The sequence below is a fragment of the Microcaecilia unicolor genome, chromosome 9 (assembly GCF_901765095.1).
Source record: "Microcaecilia unicolor chromosome 9, aMicUni1.1, whole genome shotgun sequence".
Classification (NCBI taxonomy): Eukaryota; Metazoa; Chordata; class Amphibia; order Gymnophiona; family Siphonopidae; genus Microcaecilia; species Microcaecilia unicolor.
In genome coordinates, this window is record NC_044039.1 from 33,040,255 (window position 1) to 33,063,089 (window position 22,835).

Consider the following 22,835-nt stretch of genomic DNA (forward strand, 5'->3'; position numbering starts at 1 on the left):
GATAACCTGTGAGCAGCTATAAGTCCTAACCTCCCTGGGTATTATTTAAATAGTAAACAAATGTTTAGATAGCATTATAATTTATCTATATTTCAGTTACCTATTATTGTTTGCTGATTGCATCTCTTCTGTTCATTGTTCTAATTTTCATGACAAACATTTTTAGTTTACTGCCTCTGCTTGTCTGGACTGATTAAAAACCCTGGTGGTTTATGTGTTGGGTCTGTGGGTGCTTTCTAGGAACTGTGGAATCACTGGGAGTGTGGCCCCAGTCACCTAGGAATTACTGGAGATAATTTAAGAGTGGGAGACTTGACCAGGGGTGGTTGAAACCCAGAAGGTGGGAGGAGGGTGCTAGTGTAGAGCACAAGAGGCAGGTGTAGGCGGACCTGAGCTGTGCTGGGTAAAGACCCTCTAAGTGGCCGCGGGGTAGCCCCAGGAAGGAGGCTAGGTGTTTCGTGACACCACCTCTCTGCTCCACAGAAAAACGAAGAAAGCTAATCTCACATGCTCATGCCAGGCAAAAAGGCACTTGCACAGTGGGATGCTGCCAAAGGCTTCTTAAAACTATAGAATGCTGGGTAGAGTATGCATCGGGCTCTGTCAGATGACATCACACAAATGTGAGAAAATGTCCTGCTTGTCCTCAGAGAACAGCAATTACAAGTAAAACACGCTTACTTGTTGCATCTTAGCTATAGGAATTTCAAGTTGTATCATTGCTACTAACAAAAGGAAAGAAACTGCTCTATAAAAACTTACCGGTTGTAGTACTTTCTCCTGGTGAGTAACTCATTAGACCACCATTACCATTTCCATTTGGGTTAGAAGGCACTGATGCGAGAAGACCTACAAACAGAAGCAGAAACGTTTTGCTCCACTTGGTTTTATTCTATACATTTCTGGACCAATCCTCTTACTAATCTTTTCTAAATTAAGGTGGCAAACTTCTGCATAACCATTATTAGGTCCATATACAGGTTTCCTGATTTTTCTGAGGGATGTTCATAAGCGGTTTTATTTTTTTTTTTATCAAACCATATTTTTAAAATTAGGCTTTTTTCAGCTTTTTACAAACATGGCTTGGGATTCATATACTACTGAAAAGCTGCGATAGTATCTTCACAATTACGTTCTCATCCTTAAATAAATAAATCTAAATCAAATCTCAAGCATAAGAACGTAAAAAAGGCACTTCTTAAATATGTTCACACAAACACAGAAGCCCAAGCATCACACACTTTTTTCCCAGGACAGCATTTTGATAATCTCTCTCCATGCCTCACTTCTGCCTCTCTGAAGTTTGAATGCTATAATCCTAGTAAAGTTTTAAACAGTAAGTAGTCAACACTTCACTGGTGCATTCAGCATTCATGGGTAGCATGAATACTATCTGCACTGGTGAAGTTTTGATGTACGGTCCAAAGTTCCCCGAAGCTTACCTTGCGCCAATATGGAGCTACTGCCGGCCCAACGTGGGCGCTGGTGGTAGTTCCAGCTCTTGCACGCGCCATTTCCTGCGCTACAGAAAATAGGGCAGTATTTTCTAGCGCGGCGGTTACCCGGCGGTAATCGGGCAGCGCTGTGCGCTACCCGGTTACTGCGAGGTTAGCGAGAGAGCCCTGCCATCTCAATGGGTGGTGGTAAGTGCTCCCCCTCGCATGGCCATGCGGTAAGAGCAATCTTACCCCATGGCCACATTATTTTCAGCTTTTTTACCTGCTGCGGTAAAAGGAGCAGCAGTACACAGCAAAAACGGCCCCTGCTGTTAGCGCAGGGCCCTTTTTACTGCAGTTTAGTAAAAAAAAGGCCCCTAAGTGACAAAATTTTGAGAAACAATTTCTGAAAAAAGAAAAAGCTATACAGGATTACTCTAAGGGAATGTTTTCTATGTTGACTGTAGAATTTTAAGCTCTAATACACTGGTTATTAGAAGAACTTTGAGGCTTTCCTTCCACAATTTCCACAGAATATTGTGTATTCGTAAAAATATGTTGTCAGGAGATTACAGCTATAAAGTGAAGATGAATGTTTGTGTTTTTGAGTTTGTACTTCACAAACCTTTTGCTGAATAAATTAACTGGAAAATTACACTGCACTTACATGGTTAATGCGTGTTACAGCACAAAATCACACAGAAAAGATCAGCAGCAAGCTTACAAAAAAAGGGAAATCACTGGCCTTCTAAGAAACAATTTAAAAGAAACTCAAACCACCTCAACCAACAGTTTTCTGTGCAGTATTGCCCTTTGACTGATGTCAGCAAGGCATATTTTTTTTTTTAGAAGTAGGATATTTTTATGCTTCTATATATGTTTTACAGATATAGGTATACAATAAAATTAGCCATGTGGGTCAATATGCAATTTGGAACACCTTAAGACATTTCAAATGATACATACAAGTCAACGATGCCATCTGTTTAAGTAGTGCAACTGAATATCCTCGTATAACTTGGAATGTCTTTGTGCGGCCCACCCAAATTATATAATTTATACATATACCCCTGGATTTTGAATAGGTCATCCAAAGTTGGGCACGGATAGAAGATCCGCTCATAAACTAACTGGCTACATAGGTGATAAGTATTGATGTTCACAAGCGCTGCCAGTCATTAATAGTTACAGTAAGCCTCTATTCTATAACCTGCACTCCTAATTTATCTCATGCTCGACTCCAAAGGGGACAGTCCCAGGATTTAGGCACGTGGTTATAGCATACTTGCATTTCCGTGCCTGACAGTAGTTTGGTGAGAGCATTTGCAGCAGTCTTTGGCTTGTGTAAGTGCTTGTGCCCAAAGTTAGGCACGAAACTGTGCGTTTAACTAGTATTCTATAAAAGAGTTCCAAATGAAACTGCTTTTACAGAATTCGTGCTTAGCATTCAGTATCCTGGAACCTAACTTTTGAGAAATCTTTACTGAATCCCAACCCCCACCCCCCCACCCCCCATTTCAAGGCAGCTGAATATTGCCACTTCATTATGTCATGTTTATGTTTAAATAGCCGTGCACCATAAACCTCCCAACCCCTATTCTCTTTCCAGATGGATAATTTGGTATATAAAGTTTATAAATCCAAAATTATCTATCAGCTCCCCGGAATTTTTTTTAACCCCTAAAGAAAGCACTTTAATGCAGTCACGGTGGCGCAGACATCAACTGCATAAGTGCTTCTGAATACTGATTCAATACATCAGATATAATAAAACTGTGATAAAAATTTATAAACTCTTTCGATATGGTTTATTACCCCCAAAATAGGGGGTCTTTAAAATTAGCACAGAGTGCACTTTAGACAATTATTAATTTTTACTCCCTGGTAGTCCGTGGGATTTTTCTTCTTATTCTTTTTTATATGCTTTTTTTTTCTAACTTACTCAACCTTTATTATATATATTTTAACATTTTTTTACCTTTTACTGGACCACTTTTTCATCTATGCATTCATCCTTCCTTGAACAGTTCTTTCTGCACTGTCTATACATCACTGTGAATCAGGTTTGTAAGGTTTATTTCTTTTAAATTCTCTGGTCATTTTATGTCTATTAATCCATTTGTCATTTGAACCAGTGCTTCTCAACCCAGTCCTCGGGGAACACAATGACAATTCAGGTGTTCAGGATATCCACAATTAATATGCATGAGATGGATCTGCACACCAAGAAGGCAGTGCATGCAAATCTATTTCATGCATAGTAATTATGAATATCCTGAAAACCTGACTGGCTGGGTGTGCCGAGGACTGGCTTGAGACGTAACGATTTAAGCAACTAATTTTTTTAATGTGTTTGTCACTTACAGATTTAGGCCCTAATTTTAGAAACATTTACACATGCAAATCACATACATGTGGAAACAGTGATTTTAGAAAGCTACTATTTGTGCCAGTATATTCTAGGATCACAGCTTTCTAGGGAGTGAGGCATGTGTGATATCAAAAAATAAACTTGTATATCCAATTTTACAATGGAAATACAGCTATTTTAAATAATTTTCACATCAGCTTTAGGACTTTCCATGAGGCATGCACAAGTTCCAATAAAAGGGCAGAGATAAAAATCACACTGAGCTCCCATTGGGACTTCGACACCTACTGGTGGTTAATGAAGAGATAGCAGTGATTCCTGGACACTTTTTGCCCAGTGGGCATCAGCGTCCAAAATAATCTGTCCCCATACTCTTTATGGTGAAGACCACTGGATCAAGACTATCCTGTTTACCTCTTTTTGAAGGTCCAGTCTCCAGAACTGAACACAGTACTCTAAATAAGGTCTCACCAGAAACTTATACAGAGGCATTATCGCCTCCTTTTTCCTGCTAGCCACTCCTCTCCCTAAACACCCAAGCATCCTTCCATCTTTCACCATCACCATTTCTACCTGTATGGCCACCTTAAGATCATCACATACTATCACACTCAAGACCTTCTCTTCTTTTGTGCACAGAAGCACTTTACTCCCTAAACTGAATTGCTCCCTTGGGTTTTTGCAGCCCAAATACATGACCTTGTATTTTATTTAAGCATGAATCTTAGATGCCAAATTCTAGACCAGTCTTCAAGCTTTGCTAGGTCCCTCCTTATGCTATCCACACCATCAGAGGTGTCTACCCTATTGCAATTTTTGGTATCATTCGCAAGAGGCAAAACTTACCAGACATCCCTTCAGCAATATTGCTTTAAAAAAAAAAAAAGTTAAAAAGAACCAGCTCAAGAGCTGAACCTTGTAGCACATCAACGGTAATGTATCTTTCCTCAGAGTGAGCTCCATTTACCACTACCTTCTGTTGCCTTCCACTCAACCAGCTCCTAACCCAGTCAAGTCACTTTAGGGCCCATACTAAGGATGCTCTCTATAAGTCATCTATGCAGAACTGTGTCAAAGGCTTAGCTAAATCTAAGTAGACTACAGCTAGCGTTCTCCTTTGATCCAACTCTATGATCACCCATTTAATTATGTTTGTCTGACAAGGCCTGCCTCAGGTCTTGCAATCCACTGGATTCCAGAAACCTCACTAATTTCTGTGGAAAGTTTTGTTAACATTTAGATTTGGTGTTTTTACTTTTGCTGTTAGTGGACTTGCTTTTTTTGTTGCTTCTCTCTTGTTTCTTCTTCCTTGTATAACCTTTCCTTGGCAGAATACTAGAAGATGCCATTTGCCTTCTGCAGCGCACAGCACCTGGTCTTTCCTGATGGTTTTCTATGCAAACACTAGTCAGTTACGAATCTGCATAGCTTCTGAAATCTAACAAGTTCAGAATCTCCCATGACCATATTGCTGGGGTTTTACAAAGAACCCCTGCTGGCCTTTGCTACCTGTGACTAATCCTGTTGATGGCTTCCTCTCCTTCTCATCGCCCCCCCATCTCTCCCATAAGAGCCAGATGGGGGGGGGGGGGGGGGTGGATTCTATTAGCTGAAGCTTCTCTGCTCATTTTAGTCTAGAAATTGCAGAGACTGGGAACTCTGATTTTGATTCAGCAAGTTGCCCAGCTCTGTTTGAAATATTTCAAAACTGCTGGCCACCAAATCTTTTGAAATAATTTCAAGTTCTGTGGCGAAAGCAAAATATCTGGTATTGATGGGCAATGTATATTGTACGACACCGATATTTAGTTGAAGTGCATAAATGCAACATTATCAAATGTATGCAATGCGAAGTCAATGGTAGCACTAGGACTATAGTTTAAGAACCATGCTTGAATCTCAGATGATCCTCTTTGTAAGCAAGGGAGTCTGCAGCCTTACATAAATTATATGAAGAAATGATTATTAACTTTAATGCAAAGTGGTATCCAAATGCTCTACAATTCCTACACCTATCTTATCATGCAAGACATAAAAAATACATGCCAGGCAAATGTGGCAAGAGATACTGCCCCCTCCCTCCCCCCCACAGCTACAAAAGTTTCCTTCACATTATCAAAGGTAAAACTAATATATCTTATGGTCCTATATACAAAAATATTAAATATGGTTTATCTTACCCAGCCCTCTGTATCGTGAAAGCTGTTGGTAGATCTGCTTCATCCTTTCAATATTCAGACGGCTTGCTTCAGCATGGTTTACCATAGGCTTAGGATAGTTAATGCCTATGATACATTTGGCTCCCTTCTGGACACTATCTGGTGCGTTCCAAGGATCATAAATATATTTTGAAGGAAAACCTCTTAGGACAGGCAAATAACGCCTTAACATATGAACAAAAAAAAAATTAAATTAGTATTACATTAATCTGAAGCCCAACCACTTCATTCAGCAAAACTTGCAAAGTATTGTTGAAGTACCTGATGTAATCTCCATTTGGGTCGGTCCTTCTACCAAATCCCACAGGACAATAGCAGTGAAAAAACTGCTGAAAAAAGGAGCTGCAAGACAGCCACATCCAGCTTCCAGCATTTACACTCCAGTCTGCATCAAGCAGCAATTCTTCAAACACCTTCAAAACAGTAAGAGGCGAAATTGATTTAAAATGTCACTGCCAAATCAGAAGAGACTGCCAAATAAAGACAAGAACAATGTGAAATGCATTTTGTAAACTACCGTATTTTTCGGACTATAAGATGCACCGGACCATAAGACGCACCTAGGTTTTAGAGGAGGGAAACAGGAAAAAAAAATTTTTCCTTTTTCCCTCCTCTAAAACCTAGGTGCTCCGGTGCGTCTTGTCAGAGTTCGGGATCGCCCTCCCCTACTCGTGTCACGCGATGTTCTCTGGTGGTCTAGTGACGTCGGGGCAGGAAAGAGCCCCCTCTTTCCTACCCAGCGCGCTGCTCTCCGTCCTCCTGTATGCTGCCTGATGGTCTCGGCGAGATTCAAAATGGCCGCCGAGACTTCAATTCTCGGTGGCCATTTTGAATCTCGCCGAGACCGTCAGGGAGTATACAGGAGGACAGAGAGCAGCGCGCTGGGCAGGAAAGAGGGGGCTCTTTCCTGCCCCGTCACTAGACCACCAGGGAACATCGCGTGAGTGAGTAGGGGAGGGATCCTGAACTCGGGGGAGGGCGATCCCGAACTCGGACCTCGCTACCTTCGGACTATAAGACGCACCCCCCATTTTCCTCCGAAATTTGGGGGGAAAAAAACTGCGTCTTATAGTCCGAAAAATACGGTATGCAGACAGGTCTGCAAGCCTGTCCTGCTGGTGAATGACCTCTTCATTTCTGACATTTTTCTGTCGTCAGCCCAATATGACTGAAAAATTATATTAATGCTGAAATAAAGTCAGATCACCTAATTCATCCTCCCCAATTCAGCACATTTCTCCAAGCTGACACTATTCGTTCCACAACTTGTGATTTTATCACCTGTCACTGTTCCCTTAAGATAACAAGATCATTCCTTTCAGGGTCACTGATACAACAGAGCATCCTTCATTTAGAAAAAAATAAAAATGTGCTGTTCCTTGAACAGTGCAAGCCTAGATAATAGAAATGCCTTTTACCCTTTGATTACTAAAAAGTTCAATAGAACATGTGTAGAAACACCTTTTTGAAACAATTAAAATAAAAAATCAAAGGGAATACAGAAGTCTTCTTACAGCAGTCTATTTAACATACAAGCCATCAGATGTTCATCATCTTCCACTGCAAAGACCTTCACAGTAAACGTAACTTTTCAAACAGAGCTTGAAGGAGAGCGGTCTAAATCTTGGCCTAGTGGTTAGGGTGGTGGACTTTGGTCCTGAGGAACTGAGTTCGATTCCCACTTCAGGCACAGGCATCCTTGTGACTCTGGGCAAGTCACTTAACCCTCCATAGCCCCATGTAAGCCGCATTGAGCCTGCCATGAGTGGGAAAGCGCAGGGTACAAATGTAACCAAAATAAAATAGATACTATTGGAGATTATACGTGGAATGTTGCTACTATTGGAGATTCTACATGGAATGTTGCTATTCCACTAGCAACATTCCATGCAGAAGGCTGCGCAGGCTTCTGTTTCTGTGAGTCTGACGTCCTGCACATATGTGCAGGACGTCAGACTCACAGAAGCAGAAGCCTGCGCGGCCAAATTGGTGATGTGCAAGGGCCGACTTCTACATGGAATGTTCTAGTGGAATAGCAACATTCCATGTAGAATCTCCATTAGTAGCAACAGTGGAGGAGTGGCCTAGTGGTTAGGGTGGTGGACTTTGGTCCTGAGGAACTGAGTTCGATTCCCACTTCAGGCACAGGCAGCTCCTTGTGACTCTGGGCAAGTCACTTAACCCTCCATTGCCCCATGTAAGCCGCATTGAGCCTGCCATGAGTGGGAAAGCGCGGGGTACAAATGTAACAAAAAAGGGGGGGGATGGGATTTGAGATACTGCCTTCTGTGGCTACAATCAAAGCCATTTACATATTATAGAGGTACTTATTTTGTACCTGGGGCAATGGAGGGTTAAGTGATTGCAGTCAGAATCAAACCCTTGTGGTCAAGATAATGATTAAAATGCTCATCGAGTCCTTACTGAAGTACACAAATCAAAGGTGAGGCATATTTAAGGTCTTAAGTCAGCTTCATTCTGAACATAGCCAAAGTTGGCAGCAAAAAACCCAAGTAACATTTAGCTTCACCTTTTAGGATGTCCAGAAGAGCTGCCAGCCGACTCATGACATGGCAGTATTCACCCAAAAAAACCCATTTCATGCTGTCAGAATCCAGTCACTCCCAAAGCTATGTACGATTCATTCATTCATCCAAGTTCATGCTTTTGTCAATAATGGAATAAATGTTCTCAACAGCATAGAAGAAATAATTCCACTGCATTAGGAATAATCAGCTGAATATTGAATTTTCTTCTACACTATCAGCTGCCTGAGCACTTTGACTTGTCTTGTTCCATAAAGCTTCACACTGCCCTTAAGCTTCAAAAAATCTTCTTGTACACTATAATTACAAGTATCTTCTGAGTCATTATTGGCTACCAAGTTTAGAGCGTGTGCAGCACATCACTGGTGCAGTGGCAAAGCATAGTGCTCTTCTACTGTATTGTGACCATCAGCAAAGACGTTTCTTCTGATTCAGATTCTTGAGGATTGAGAAACAAGCCATGATCAGCTGAGTTATCTGAAAACAAATGGAAGGCTTTGACAAAGTTAGAGCCATTGTCTGTGAAGGTCTTTGTCACCTTAACTGCCAGATTATATTGATTATACAGTCTCAAGAGTAGATGCTATCAGATCGTGTGTTGCCCCTTTATATGGTGACACGTTAAGAGTGGCAGTGTGACACTGTAAAGAAGTTTCGTCTAACCAGTGAATAGTCATACTGAAATAAACTGATTATGACTTGTCCAGATACTGGCAGTTGTGCAAACATGGCATTTTGTTCAAATGAGCTCTCATTGTTTCCTTCATTTTGCTAAATTTATCCTTAATATGTCCAACCAGAGTTTTCCAGCTCAGAATCTATCTCCCTGGTTGCAACCCAATGATAAGCTTCATGAAAGCTGGCTGATCGAATACCTTCATATCTTCTATGACAAAGTTCAAGACGCGGTTATCCACTTCAGTCTATGAAATCTGACATGACAGTTAAAATCAACAATTAAGTGAACATGATTTTGTTTCTTTGCTAGCGTTAACACCATTCGTCACTCAGGTTTGTGGACTATCGGATACAACTTGCACCTAACAAATATTAACTTTTCTACTTACTAAATCAAAAACATTTGACAAAGAGTGCTTAAATGCTGAAGACCCAACCATCACCTCAATTGGGAAGTTTGCCGGAAACTGGAAGCAGCCCAATAATGGGCCTAGTAACGCAAAGAAAATCGGATGGGTGTCACTAAAAATTATATAAAATAACTACGCTTTATATGTACCAATTTCTATAAAAATACATTCTAAACTTCAGTTATTGCAAAACACAGAGGCTAGGCTGGTTCTATGTTAAAAAAAAAAAAGATAGCGTCACTCTTGCGTTGATATCTTTACATTGGTTTCCTATCCATTTTAGAGCTTTTTTTAAGACTGCAAGTTTGATATACAAAATATTTGAAGGTTCATCCCCTGAATATATCATAAAACTGATCTCTTTTCTTCTTACACGGAGATTCTCGCAACCTCGAGATTCATTTCGCTTAATTCTACCTTCTATTATTGGTATTAAATATAAGAAAATATTGGAATCTTCTTTCAGTTTTTATGCTCCCCAATTCTGGCTCTCTTTACCTATGGGTCTCAGAACTGTATCTAGTTAATTTCAATTTTGCAAAAATCTAAAGACCCATTTATTCAACGTTTTCTTACCTGATGAATTAATTCTATAGTTTTATCTTTTTTCTGCTACATATTTTTTTGAATTAATTCTTTGCAAACTGCTTTGATCCACTCTAGAGTGGGTGCTAGCGGGATATAAGAATCAGTTTACATAACATACATATATTATTCACTACTGAAAAAAAGTAAATCTATTATAGTTATTTCAATACATTTGGCAAAACTAGTTGTTATAGTTGTTACTTTTAAAAGTAAATATTACTACCCAACACTGTTGGAGGCTGGCATGATCCTTCTGAGATTGAGGTTGAGTAGACCTCCATCTGGGGGCGCTTCTATGGTGGCTGCCAGTAGCCTGGATGCTCTTGACACCAAACTCCAACAGGGTTTAATGCCAATAATTCTGAGCCTCTACTCAAAACACACATTGACCACACTTGGTGCTGACAAATCTTCCCTGTTCTTGAGGAAATCTGCTGATGTCCATTCCCACTGGCCTCTATTGATGTTCAGAGTTGAGTATATTGATCTCCCTAAACATTCATGCATCCCCTGCATCCAGTGTAGCCCTTGGATCCTTCAAGGCCAATGCTTCCAACGTAGATGTTGATGGACTGGACTTAGAAGCACTGAAGATCTTTTCACGCTACTCTTCATGTTTGGAATTGCTTTCCGAGTCATCTGAGACCACCAATAGCACTGAAAGGGTTTGTGACTGGGCCCCAGGTACAGCCAGCACCAGCTGTGGTTACTAGTTCTTTGAGCGAGCTACTTCATCTCAGCACCTTCAGATGACATCACCCCACTCACATGGCTGCTGCACCATTTAACAACAGTGGGCAAACTAGTTCTTCCAGTGAGGTTGCTTGTCTCCTGAAAAATAAAATCTCTTTAAACAATTTTAAAGAGATTCAGTTCTGCATGTCTTCATTGTATCAAATTCAATTTCTTCCACATGTATGTCTTTCCCCACACTACCCTCACTCATTTCTAGTCATCAGAAGTACAAACTCATATCCTTTGCCTAAGCCACTCAGCATTCCAAATTTTCACATCCACACCTCAAGCCAATTTGGAGTTATTAGGAGGGGCACACACTTATGCACCTGAACTATATCTGACAGTATAGTCTCAAGCTTCTCTATGACTAGAATAGAGGCTAAAGATTAAAATATACAGAAATATGTATAATAGAGAAATGAAGAAGAAAAAGTCGACCTGATATTTTAAGGAAGATAATGCTGCCATTTTAACAAATGGAAAAGGCATTTCATATAACAAAAGAATACAAAATGACAGTTGCGGCAGAAGGTATGAACCAGCAACATCAGATTTTTCAGCTCTCTAGTTTAAATTACGAGGGAGCATTAAGTCTGCATATGTCTTGCTTGAGTGTTTCTCTGCGCTAGGACCCTAATCTGATTAAGTTGTGACTATATTTGTACTCTTGATTTGTTTATAGCACACACACAGAAGACTTAATTACTCTGTTGGGATTTGGCTTATATGAACATCATTCTTATTATTGGTTTGGAGGAAGATAAATGAGAAGCTGCTTACCTCTGCTGATGCAAGTACACCCATAAATGTCAGTATTGTAGTGATTTGTGTGTGTATGTGAACACAGGTAAATAAATGATAATTTTCCAACTACACAGTATTCTGTCAGTACACACAAATATTCAATAGTGTGCTCTCTACAAGTTGGTGTTCACATGGCAAGGTACACATTTACACAGATTATTAAAATAGTATGTGTTCTTTAACAATCTAAGTACAAATATTTATACCAGCTCCATGCCTCATGTCGTTTTTGACCTGTTATGCCTACTTTTCTTTATAGAATTACTACTACTACTACTACTATTTAGCATTTCTATAGCGCTACAAGGCATACGCAGCGCTGCACAAACATAGAAGAAAGACAGTCCCTGCTCAAAGAGCTTACAATCTAATAGACAAAAAATAAAGTAAGCAAATCAATTAATGTGAACGGGAAGGAAGAGAGGAGGGTAGGTGGAGGCGAGTGGTTACGAGTCAAAAGCATTGTTAAAGAGTTGGGCTTTCAGTCTAGATTTAAAGGTGGCCAAGGATGGGACAAGACGTAGGGGCTTAGGAAGTTTATTCCAGGCGTAGGGCAGCGAGACAGAAGGCGCGAAGTCTGGAGTTGGCAGTAGTGGAGAAGGGAACAGATAAGAAGGATTTATCCATGGAGCGGAGTGCACGGGAAGGGGTGTAGGGAACGACGAGTGTGAAGAGATACTGGGGAGAAGCAGAATAGGCTCCAAAGAGGAGTACTGGCATCTAAAAATGTGCCCCTCTATGGAATTACCCTCTCTAAATGGCTAAAGTAGTATCCAGGACAAAGGGAAATGACAAGTTAGGACTACTAAATGAACACCAAAGATGGATGCTTCAGGTTACATGCTAAGAAGTTCATCCATCTGCATTTCAAAGTAACAACTAGATTATGTAACAATACAGCAGCATACTGGCAAGCAGCATGAAAAATTGACAGAACAAATACGAAAAAAAAAAAAAAAAAAAAAAAGATACCATCACAACAAAATCTAGAGTAAAAAAACGAAGCAACAATCTAATTAAATGAAATTCATTAGTATTCCATGGAGTTTCATTTTGTTTATTCCTCCTACACTGCTCACTCAGTCCAAGTACTGCACAGTGCCATTTACAACAGACACACCTGCTTCTTGTGGTCATGACAAATTTCGCTGTTTGAACTGTGGGGATCTGTATCAAAACATCAGCTGTTTCAACCACAAGGACTGCGCAGTTCAAATACATAATATTTTTAATTACAAAGGACAAGATAGAGCCCTGGTACCTCAAACAGCGGATGTTACAATGATGTGACAACAGGGAAGAAGTGGTGCCTGCTGGCTCTGCCATTAAGCAGACTAGGTGTCTGCCTAGGAAGGCAGTGGCAGCAAGACAAGAGTAGTCTAGTGGTTAGTGCAGCGGACTTTGATCCTGGGGAACTGGGTTCAATTCCCACTGCAGCTCCTTGTGACTGTGGGCAAGTCACTTAAACCCTCCACTGCCCCAGGTACAAAGTAAGTACCTGTATATTGTAAACCGCTTTGAATGTAGTTGCAAAATACCACAGAAAGGCGGTATATCAAGTCCCATTTTCCCTTCCCCTCTCTTCTCTTCCTTCTACCAGTGTCATCTCACTTTCAGAGGCAGGGAGGAAAAGTGGATTCAGTGACAGAGCAGGGCCTCAAAGCACAGGCCTACACTCACGCACAGTCATGTCCCACCCTACTCTGTGTTAGATGAAGACCTGATAAGAGAGCACTTGAGTGTGGGCCTGTACTTCGACGCCTATGGCTGGTGCTGAATCCTCTTGCCACCTGAAAGAGGGAGAGTGGTTGCGGTTGCAGAGAAAAGGGAGATATGCTGGATACAGGGGGAGAGAGAAAAGGGAGATGCTGGACAGTAGAGGGGTAAGGAAGGAGAGATGCTGAAGAACAGGAGGGTGGGTGGTGGTAGTGGTAGTATAAGGCCTTGAGCTGCCTCTGGGGTGGTAAGCAACATGGCTGAAGATTGGCTTACAGCATCAGATAAACTTTGGTTGTCCCCCGAGTACCTGGGCCTGAAATTAAACACAAGCAAAAGGGTTTAGGGATGCTTGCTGGGCCATCATCAGGTTCAAGGGAGCAAGATTTGTGGGGAAGTAGGGGAAGGATGGGATTTGGAGAGTGGGAAATGTGTGGGTGGGGTAAGGGGAACGAGAAACATGGCAGTTTTATCATTAAAAACTGCACAGATTCAACCTTTGGAGCAACATGCTAGCCCCCAACGCAGGTGTTTTGAGATCGCTGCCACACCTATGGGCCCTGAAGTTTAGTGTCAGCCTTCGCTGTCTGGACTTAATTGATCAGTGCTCTGCTGTTTGGATTTACCAGACCATAGTTGTGTAGATGGTTCTGTTAGCACAGAGCAACATTTGAATTTTCTAACACTGATTGGGATTTATTGTTTTGAATTAAGTTATATGACAGATGTGTGAGGATGCAATGACTTATTACAACGGCTCACACTGATCAAGAGCAATATAGTGTGGATTTGGTGAATGGCGGTATTTAATGTATTGCTTATGTAGATGAGGAAAGGCTAGAGATTAAGGCTCTTCAGCTTAGAGAGAGATGGCAGAGATGAGTTATAAGAGATCTATAAAATGAGTGGAGTGGAATGGGTAGACCTGAATTGCTTTTTTACTCTTTCTCCGAGGGCAAGCAGGATGAAAGATCCACATCGATGGATAATATCTTCCACAGCCCTTCATGGGAAACGCTCTTCACCAACTTTAATTCTACCCTCTGTTTTCTGTCCAATAACCACTTCCTAATCCACAACAGAACATAGTCTCCTATCACTTGACACTAATTTTCTCTGAGGAACTTTGTCAAAAGCTTTCTGAAAATCTAGATACATTACATCAACTGACTCACCTTTATCGACATGTTTATTCACACCTTCAAAGAAATGAAGCAAATTGAAGAGGCAAGACTTCCCTTTGGAGTTTCTCACTGGTTAGTTTACCTATATAGTCACTAGTGGAGGGTATTCCATGCATTCCCCTTGCTCACAAAAATTAGTGTGTGTTATGGTACAGAGAACTCTCTTGCAAACCAGACAAACGTGAGTGGCTTTGAAAGAGGCTATGAAGATGTTGATATTACCCGATAGTAAAGATCCATAAGGTGTTTTCAAGTTACAAATGGGTCGTCATCTGTAACGTAACACAACAACATCACATATTCAAGGGGGGGGGGGGGGGTTAGAATAGGTACATGTACAATGCTCATCAGTTCTTTCATACTACTAATTGCCGGTAGTACAAACATTTTACAAAAGGCTGGTGTCCTGTACAAAGAAGAAATTGTAACAGCTTCGGAGGGATGGGGAAGTAACGGATAAAGAATTAGCTGGGGAAGGGAGTTCTTTATACCGGTGCTTCCCAGTGTGCCACAGATTAGTCATCACTGCCTATAATACTCAGGTCTAGACCAGGAGGGAGCTCCTTTCCGAGCATGTGTGGTTAACAAATGCTTCTCTCCTTCCTAGATACACCATGAACCCTGGAGTATGGGAATTAACAGGCAATATTTATTTACACACATTTATAGCCACCAACCCAGGGATAAAGTCCTCCTCTTGGCACGCAGGTAGGCCCTACTTTGTGCAGTACACAATTGCACACACTACCTACTCCTCTTCTCCTTCCTGGACCTCTCCTCAGAGCCATCATTTCAGTCTCTGGTGGGGTGTGCAATATTTCTCTTGCTTTTCTTTTGCTTATACAATCCTCTCCCATGTATACACTGCCTATATTGTGGAGGTTGGAATACTATATAACATTTTTGAAAATGTAGGCATGCCTTGGGCCTAAAGCTTGGGAAACGCTATTTTATGCAAAGAATCAACCTGGGACTTTTCTTGTAGTATATTTCATAGCTGATCTAAAGGTGCTAGAAGGGATGCGATATATAGAATTGTCGTTTTGGTTTCTTCCACCCAACCCCCCCCCCCCCCCCAAAAAAAAAAATGTTTTGTCTAGTGACACCATTGTCATTTTAGTCTCTGAAAAACAAAGGAGACTGAAAACAGCTGCACAACATGAGACGTTTTTGCGACAAGCATATTTTTTAAATATTGGATTGGGTAAAATCACAAGTCATGGCAAGAAAGCTACTCAAAATGCTGGTGTTTGCAAAAAAAAAAAAAAAAAAATTTAACCAAGCAGCATATACACCTCACTTTCTAATTCAAAACCATTTTGCAGTAAGAAATTTCAATAAAACTAAACCAACTAAAATATTTTTAATACCTCATTCTGTACTGTTTCCATAAAAAACTATAAAAAAGTGGTTTTTTTTTATTGCCTATAAACTATACCTTCATTCCTTCCTCCCAACTAATCCATAGGTCTCCTCGTGTCAGGAAGCAAGCAACTGCATGCCGAGCCAAATGGTGAATCCAACCTTCCTGGCGAAGCTGTGTCATGATAGCATCAATCCAAGGAAAACCTGTCCTTCCTTCAGCCCATTTTGCTAAAGCCTCTGGATTCTTATCCCATGGAATCTGGACACAAATAGGATTTCCTTCCATTTTATCAAAACGAGGATTGTTAGTTGCTGTTGTGTAGAAAAATTCTCGCCATAACAGCTGGCCATAAAGAGAGAGAGGAGGTGAGCTGTTCTTCTTTACCTTAAAAATTGAAAGAAAACAAAAGATAAATACACATATGTAACTGAAAATATTTAAATTTGCTTATGTGCAACATGGTCTTCCATAGCAATGATATATTACCTTTTTGTACAAATCTGTTAATTTGAAATAGAAAAGTCGACATGACAAACAGCCAAATCGTAGGTAGGGACTAAGTCCTGTAGGGCTTGCCAGAAGAGAATTTGCATTCATTCGTGGTCTTTCAAAGTTCGCCACCCAAGCCTGAAAGAGTAAATGCATATAAAAGTGTTGGATTTTTGATCTAAATGTTCCTTGAAATATTAATCCAATTAGGATAGTATAGACTAAGTAATTTCAACCTGCTAAAGTATACTTCTTCATAAAGGTGGTTAATAAATCCAAATAAATAAATATTCCATCACACCATGGCTTAGGAGATCAATAAAGTTGTCATGTTTTCTTCACTTTCAGATTTGCAAGTTACCCTTGCACATGAAAGAAGATGTTAAAGACTAAGGGGGTTGATTACTAAAGCTTAGCTCAAGTTATCTGCAGCAGGGCCCATAGGAATAAAATGGGCCCTGCTGCAGATAACTCAAACTAAGCTTTAGTAAACAGGGGGGTAAGTGCCAGAAATACAACTGATGAACATTTAAAAATGCTTTTAATTACAGTCGATCAAAAAAGTTAGCTTCAGACACTCCTTGGAGGATTTTTTTTTTTCATTGCTTCAAGACCTTCAATATATTTTCACTGTGGAATCATCATTCGTGACCTCCAACATTTTTCATTTTTTTTAGGCAAGGAAGAGGTTAGTATTCTAAGTGACAGCAAAACAATAAAAAATTCCTAATAGTGCGATTAGAAGGATCAGTACCACCACCCTAAGGCAAAGGCAAATTAAGTTTTTCAGTGTCAGCAAGTAAGACTTACCTCTAGTGACTCAAAGCTTAATGTTCAAACAACTAAATCACATCTCAATGCTACTAATGATTGACTATATCGGATACTGAACTTAAAATATGACATTTTCAATTTACAACAAAACAAAACAGAGGAATAAAACAACTACTATCAATATATAAAGAAGAGTTATAAAGAATGAGGTAACTATCCATTTACATTATTATAAATAGGTAAACCAAACTGTATTGAAATTAACATCCATTAAAAAAAAACACAAGGACAGAGAAATATCCAGAGTACCTGAATGTAACTCACCTTGACCTACTACTGAAAAAGGTGTGAGCAAAATCTAAATAAATAATACTGAAACATGCATCGGTTTTAAGTTAATAGTAAGTAGAGATCTGCTCACCTTTCTCTCTAAGTGTCTTTCAAGACGTGTGAGAGCTTCTGTTTCCCCACCCGGCCATACAGCAGATAGCAAACCCTCTGTATCAAAGCCTATATGAAAGAAAAAAAATTATCTTGAAAGTTTTTAATAATCTGGAATTCGAACAAAAATGATCTATAAACACAAGACAAAACATGACATGTTTTGAAATAAGGTATTTGATAAGGGTCAACACATTCTTTAACTCCTTGGCACCAGCAGTCAAAGCAAGTTCCATTTCCAGCAAAGGGACATACACCGACAAAATCTGATTCCTAGCATGGGAAGGATTAAATTTTTAGAATATTTTAGATTTCTTTTTTTTTTTTTTTTTTTTACAGATTCTGTTCTAATCATTATCTTAAAATGGTCTAGTCCAACTATACTAATACTAAAAGGTTGACTACATACATTTCTGAACAATGACTTATTCTATTCAGGACTTTAATACAATACTGGGGACCAACAGACCACAAGGTTATGAGACCTATAAATCTATCAAAATAAAAATTAGTTTTGATGATTTATGCTTTGTCAACTCAATGAAATATTAATCCTTTTAATATAAACAGACTGAAGTAGACAGATTTTCAGAGAACACATTACCAACAAATAATGCAGTCACACAGCTATCTGTACCAAAAGTTCTACAATGATCTACATGTAGTATCAATTATATGACAAGCACAAAAAGCTAGCTTTACATTATAGGCTTATTTTTCAGACAGCAAACATTCACAAATTACAATTTCTTAAAGACAAATACTACTCCTCTATTACAGAGAAAAAGTAGGTTACACATATGCAATCAAAAGAAATCCTAGCAATTATATACTATGAAAGTATGATCACCACGAGAAGAGCTATTTACAGAAATACATACATCTTGGATCCACTGGACTCCTAAAGTCCTGAATGGGGTTCAGATGAGATTTTACATCTGCATCTTTGTCAAAATTTTCAAGTTTGAATTTTCACTCATTGGTAAAACCAAAAGAAAATGTATAACACCACTGGACAAGAATTAAATCAATTCCTTTACCACTCTACCACAGTGTTACATTGATATACGAGGTATGCCCTGCCATATCATGCCATTTTCTTTTAATAAAACATTAACCCCCCCCCCCCCCCATCTGGGATTCTCTTCTCAATGATCCAGGGGCAGCTGGAGAAGTTGGCATCACCTGATCGCTGTACATTCAGCGGGGAGTGATGCAACCATTCAAGACTAAAGGCATCAAACTGACTGTCTAATAAGAGATCCTGGCAAAAAAAACTTTCAAATTCCTTCTATTGAAAATTACAAAGCTATTCACCAAGAATTGAAATTATTTTCCACTATTACAAGAGAAACTGATTTGCTGGACATATGAGTAAAACAAACACCATGAAAACTAATTGTGTTTTACTGTATTCCAGAAAAATCCCGATTCATACAGCATTACAAAAGTGGCAGTTAGCGTCAGGTACTGCAATAAAAGTTGCTACATTGAGGTGCCTTATGTTAGGCTGGTATAATATTTTATGAAATCCTTTTTTCTTATCCTGATGCCGCTTTTCTCCTCTAACAGTTCTCAGATATTCATGTATCAGTTTCCATATTTTCCTATTTTAATTCCGTGCTCCATCTAGTAAACAAGTTAAAAACTTCAGCTACTTCATGTGGCAAGAAAATGATAAGAAGTTATTTGAAAGCCACTTAAAAAAATACTTTTCTTAGGCTGATCATTTGGTGTCGTCTACCAGCCTCAACTTTTCCACCTACACAAGGTATTAGGATGCTTAGTTCCATCTCTAAACTGGTCATTTCAATATATTACAAATAACCATGAGTCCCTATCTGACTGTATAAAGCATCTCATTGACTCATCAAATGGCCTGGAGAAGGGACCTTCTTAGCTTGTGCGCATAAAGTTTTGATAACAATATTCTCAGAAAATGATAAATTCCATCAGTTCTAGTCTACTAGTACACATTAAGTGAAAATTAGTCTCAACAGTTTCAAGAAACATGAAAGAAATGGCCGAGCCTGACCCTGAACTACAACCAGACACTAGCTGCCACCAGGTGAAAAAACTTCCAGTCAGGGTCTGAGTTGTGGATTTCTTAAAGCTTGTGGCATTTACCATTGTTTTAAAAGTAGCTTTCTGATGGGGACCCATAATTATTCCTATAGCGAAATACAAACTTGGTTTAAAATACTCCTGTGTAACACACATCAGATTTTCCGACATGTATCCCATTGCTGGCAATGTGGCACCCAAAGAGTTAAACAGGTTATATCTTTCATATAAAGAGAAATTTAATAAACCTAAGATTGTAACTTAAAGCCTCAACAGCAGGGAAATTTACGTTAAGGCTCTAAAACCCAAGCACTGAGGGGAACACATACCAAAACAGAATAGAAACAAAGCTGAAAGGAAACGAGAAGGGTAAGCAAGCCTCATTGTGCCCAGGATTTAAAGACTTTGCTTTGAAGATAAATTGTCAAGCTAGCCTAACTGAACAACCTGTTGACATTACAATGTGACTAACCGTACGAAAAAACAAGCCATGAAGTTAAATGATGATGCAAACAACAATATGGCAAGTTTGTTTTTCCAGAGGGTCTGGGGCCTTAGTGGCTTAGTTTTATCATGTTCAAAATTAATGGTATGATTTTGAAGCTGTACAATCAGTTAAGGAGGTAAATATATATAGAACAAAGTATCATTCTCCTTTAAGGGAGAGCAATGATGCTACTGAAGACAAGATCACCACTACAAAATAATCTTGCGTTTTGCTATATGAAGTTCAACTCATATGGAGATTATATATCCTTACTAATTAGAAAATAAAAACAGATTTTCATAAAATTCACTAAAATAATTAATGCACATGTGCAATGTGTAATTATAATTTAGTAAAATGCTGCTTTACATGTGAGAATGTTAACATCACTTTTTACAAAATATGGATCCCATGAAAATTACATTCAAAACCCAATTTAATCTTAATCTTTAAAACAGAAAATAACTTAACAGGTTTGATGTTATCTTGAACTACATATATAACTACTGACCAAGGAGAAGGTAGATATCTTTTAAAGTTCCCTATTTTTGTGGCTTTGAAAAGGGGCTATTCGAGTGCATGCCAGTATGTATTCCAATGTAAGATGGAGTATCAGGGGGATCTTTTTAAAGTGGAAAAATCTAAAGTTCTAAGATAGCTGCCAATTTTTCTTCTCTATACTTCACAGCCTACAAAATGGCACTTCCTTCCTTTTCCAAAGGGCTGTAAGAGAAAAACAAAAAAAATTTCCCTTTCCTAGCTGCCATTATTTTTATTATTACCTTCAAACAAATCCTATACGGTTAACCTAAATAAGAGACATGGACATCAGAAATTTCACCTTTAGATGATATTTTTGTACTCCCCACATCCCCTGTACTTCTGACTTGTCATCTGTTTTGTTCTGCTGGTTCACTGTATCACAATGCTGCTTAGTTTTAGTGTTAAAGTGATGGAAGCACAAATTCTCTCGCATACTTGATTGAGCAAACTAATCATCTCAAGGAAAAATCTGTTTTACCTGATAATTTTCTTTCTTTAGTCAGCTACACTGTTCAGCACAGGAAGGGTGTTATCCCCTCCTACCAGCATGGAGTAGAGAAAAAAAAAGTTTTATCAGTGACCTTACCAATATTAGCTGGTGGCACTCCCTGGTAAGATCCAGTATGCATCTGCCAAAGTAGAAGGTCCCTTTTTGTAATGCACCCATGCCCCATCAACCTCTGCAGCTGCAAGGAACGGAAGGCTAGCATAACACCAGAGTGGCACTTGCTACCCTGCATACTCCAGGATATAGCATTGACTGCAGAAGTCATCAGATTGAATCGCAGAGGGCAACAGTGGTCTAGGATGAGATGAAGGGCCTGCTGCCCCAGCTCCCACTCCTTCAGATTCAAGACAGCATGACTGAGAGTCTGCTTGCATGTGTCTCTCCACCTACTAACAGAGGCATGCTGTTTCCAAGGCTACTTCCCAACTCCTGGTACCTCCCTGTTTGTTATGTAAGCCACAATAGTGGCATCAGACATTACCCTGACTGCCTTCCCCTGAAGGAGCAGCAGAAAATCCAACACGGTCAGGTGACCCGCCCAGGTCTCCAGAAATTGATGAACCAGGCCACCTCCTGTGGGGTCCAGGTACCCTGAGTCACACGGGCCAGGCAATGAGCTCCCCAACCCAGGAGACTTATCTGTGGCTACAAATACCCACTAGGGGGGGGGGGGGGGGGGGGGGAAATCAAGCAGCAACTGTGCTGTCTCACCAAGACAGACAGATTCTCACCTTGGGTGAAAGAGGCAGAGGACAGTGGAAGTCATGAGAGACTGGAGCCTGCCGAGACAACACGGCCCACTGCAGGGGCTGCATGTGAGCCTTCGCCCAAGGCACTATCTCCATCATCACCGCCATGGAACACAGAGAAGCAGCAACCACCATTATTATAAACTTGGAAAAGGCATGGGGGGGGGGGGGGGGGGGGGAAGAGTAGGCAAATCAAACACCAAGAACACAGAAGTGAAGATAACCCCTGTGATGGGAATGGGAGATAGGACTTGTGAGGGCCAGGAACATCAGGAACTTGCTTGGTTGAACAGAGGCGATCACAGACTTGAGGGTTTCCATGCAAAAATGCTGAACCTGCGGGCAGGCATGGTACCCCCTTCAAGACCAGAATGGAACGGAAGGAACTGCCCTTTCTTGGGGACCATGAATAACAGTCAAGGACAGCACTCTTTGTGAGGCACCAGCTCAGAGCTCCAAAAGATGCTTGAGAGTAAGTGCGACAACTGGCATTTTTGCTCTGAGCCAATGGGGTACAGAGCGGGCAAGCTCCAGGGCGTATCCCTTCTCAACCACCTCTAGAACCCATTGGTCGGAGGTGATGTGGGCCTGCTTGCAGTGGTGAGGGATCCGGCGCATCCTCACTGGGCAGGACAGGCTTCTGGAGCTCTGCTCTAGCACCTGGAGGATTGGCTTTCCTAGGGCCCCGAAAGGAGCCGACTGAAAGGGCTTCCATGAGGTAGAT

At 40.2% G+C, this 22,835-nt stretch overlaps 1 protein-coding gene across 1 annotated transcript in view; it reads right to left on the bottom strand.

Annotated features, from left to right (window-relative positions):
* Positions 1 to 19,995, bottom strand: part of LOC115477807 (cryptochrome-1-like) — a 35,188-nt gene extending 15,193 nt beyond the window's left edge. Inside the window, exons 1-7 of the mRNA XM_030214897.1 lie at positions 19,809 to 19,995; positions 17,741 to 17,829; positions 16,543 to 16,683; positions 16,129 to 16,440; positions 6,288 to 6,439; positions 5,988 to 6,190; positions 763 to 849 (exon numbers count right to left, since the gene is read on the bottom strand). Coding sequence (XP_030070757.1) covers positions 763 to 849; positions 5,988 to 6,190; positions 6,288 to 6,439; positions 16,129 to 16,440; positions 16,543 to 16,683; positions 17,741 to 17,829; positions 19,809 to 19,995 — 1,171 coding nt within the window. The remainder of the gene's footprint in view (positions 1 to 762; positions 850 to 5,987; positions 6,191 to 6,287; positions 6,440 to 16,128; positions 16,441 to 16,542; positions 16,684 to 17,740; positions 17,830 to 19,808) is intronic.
* Between the last annotated feature and the right edge of the window lie 2,840 nt (positions 19,996 to 22,835).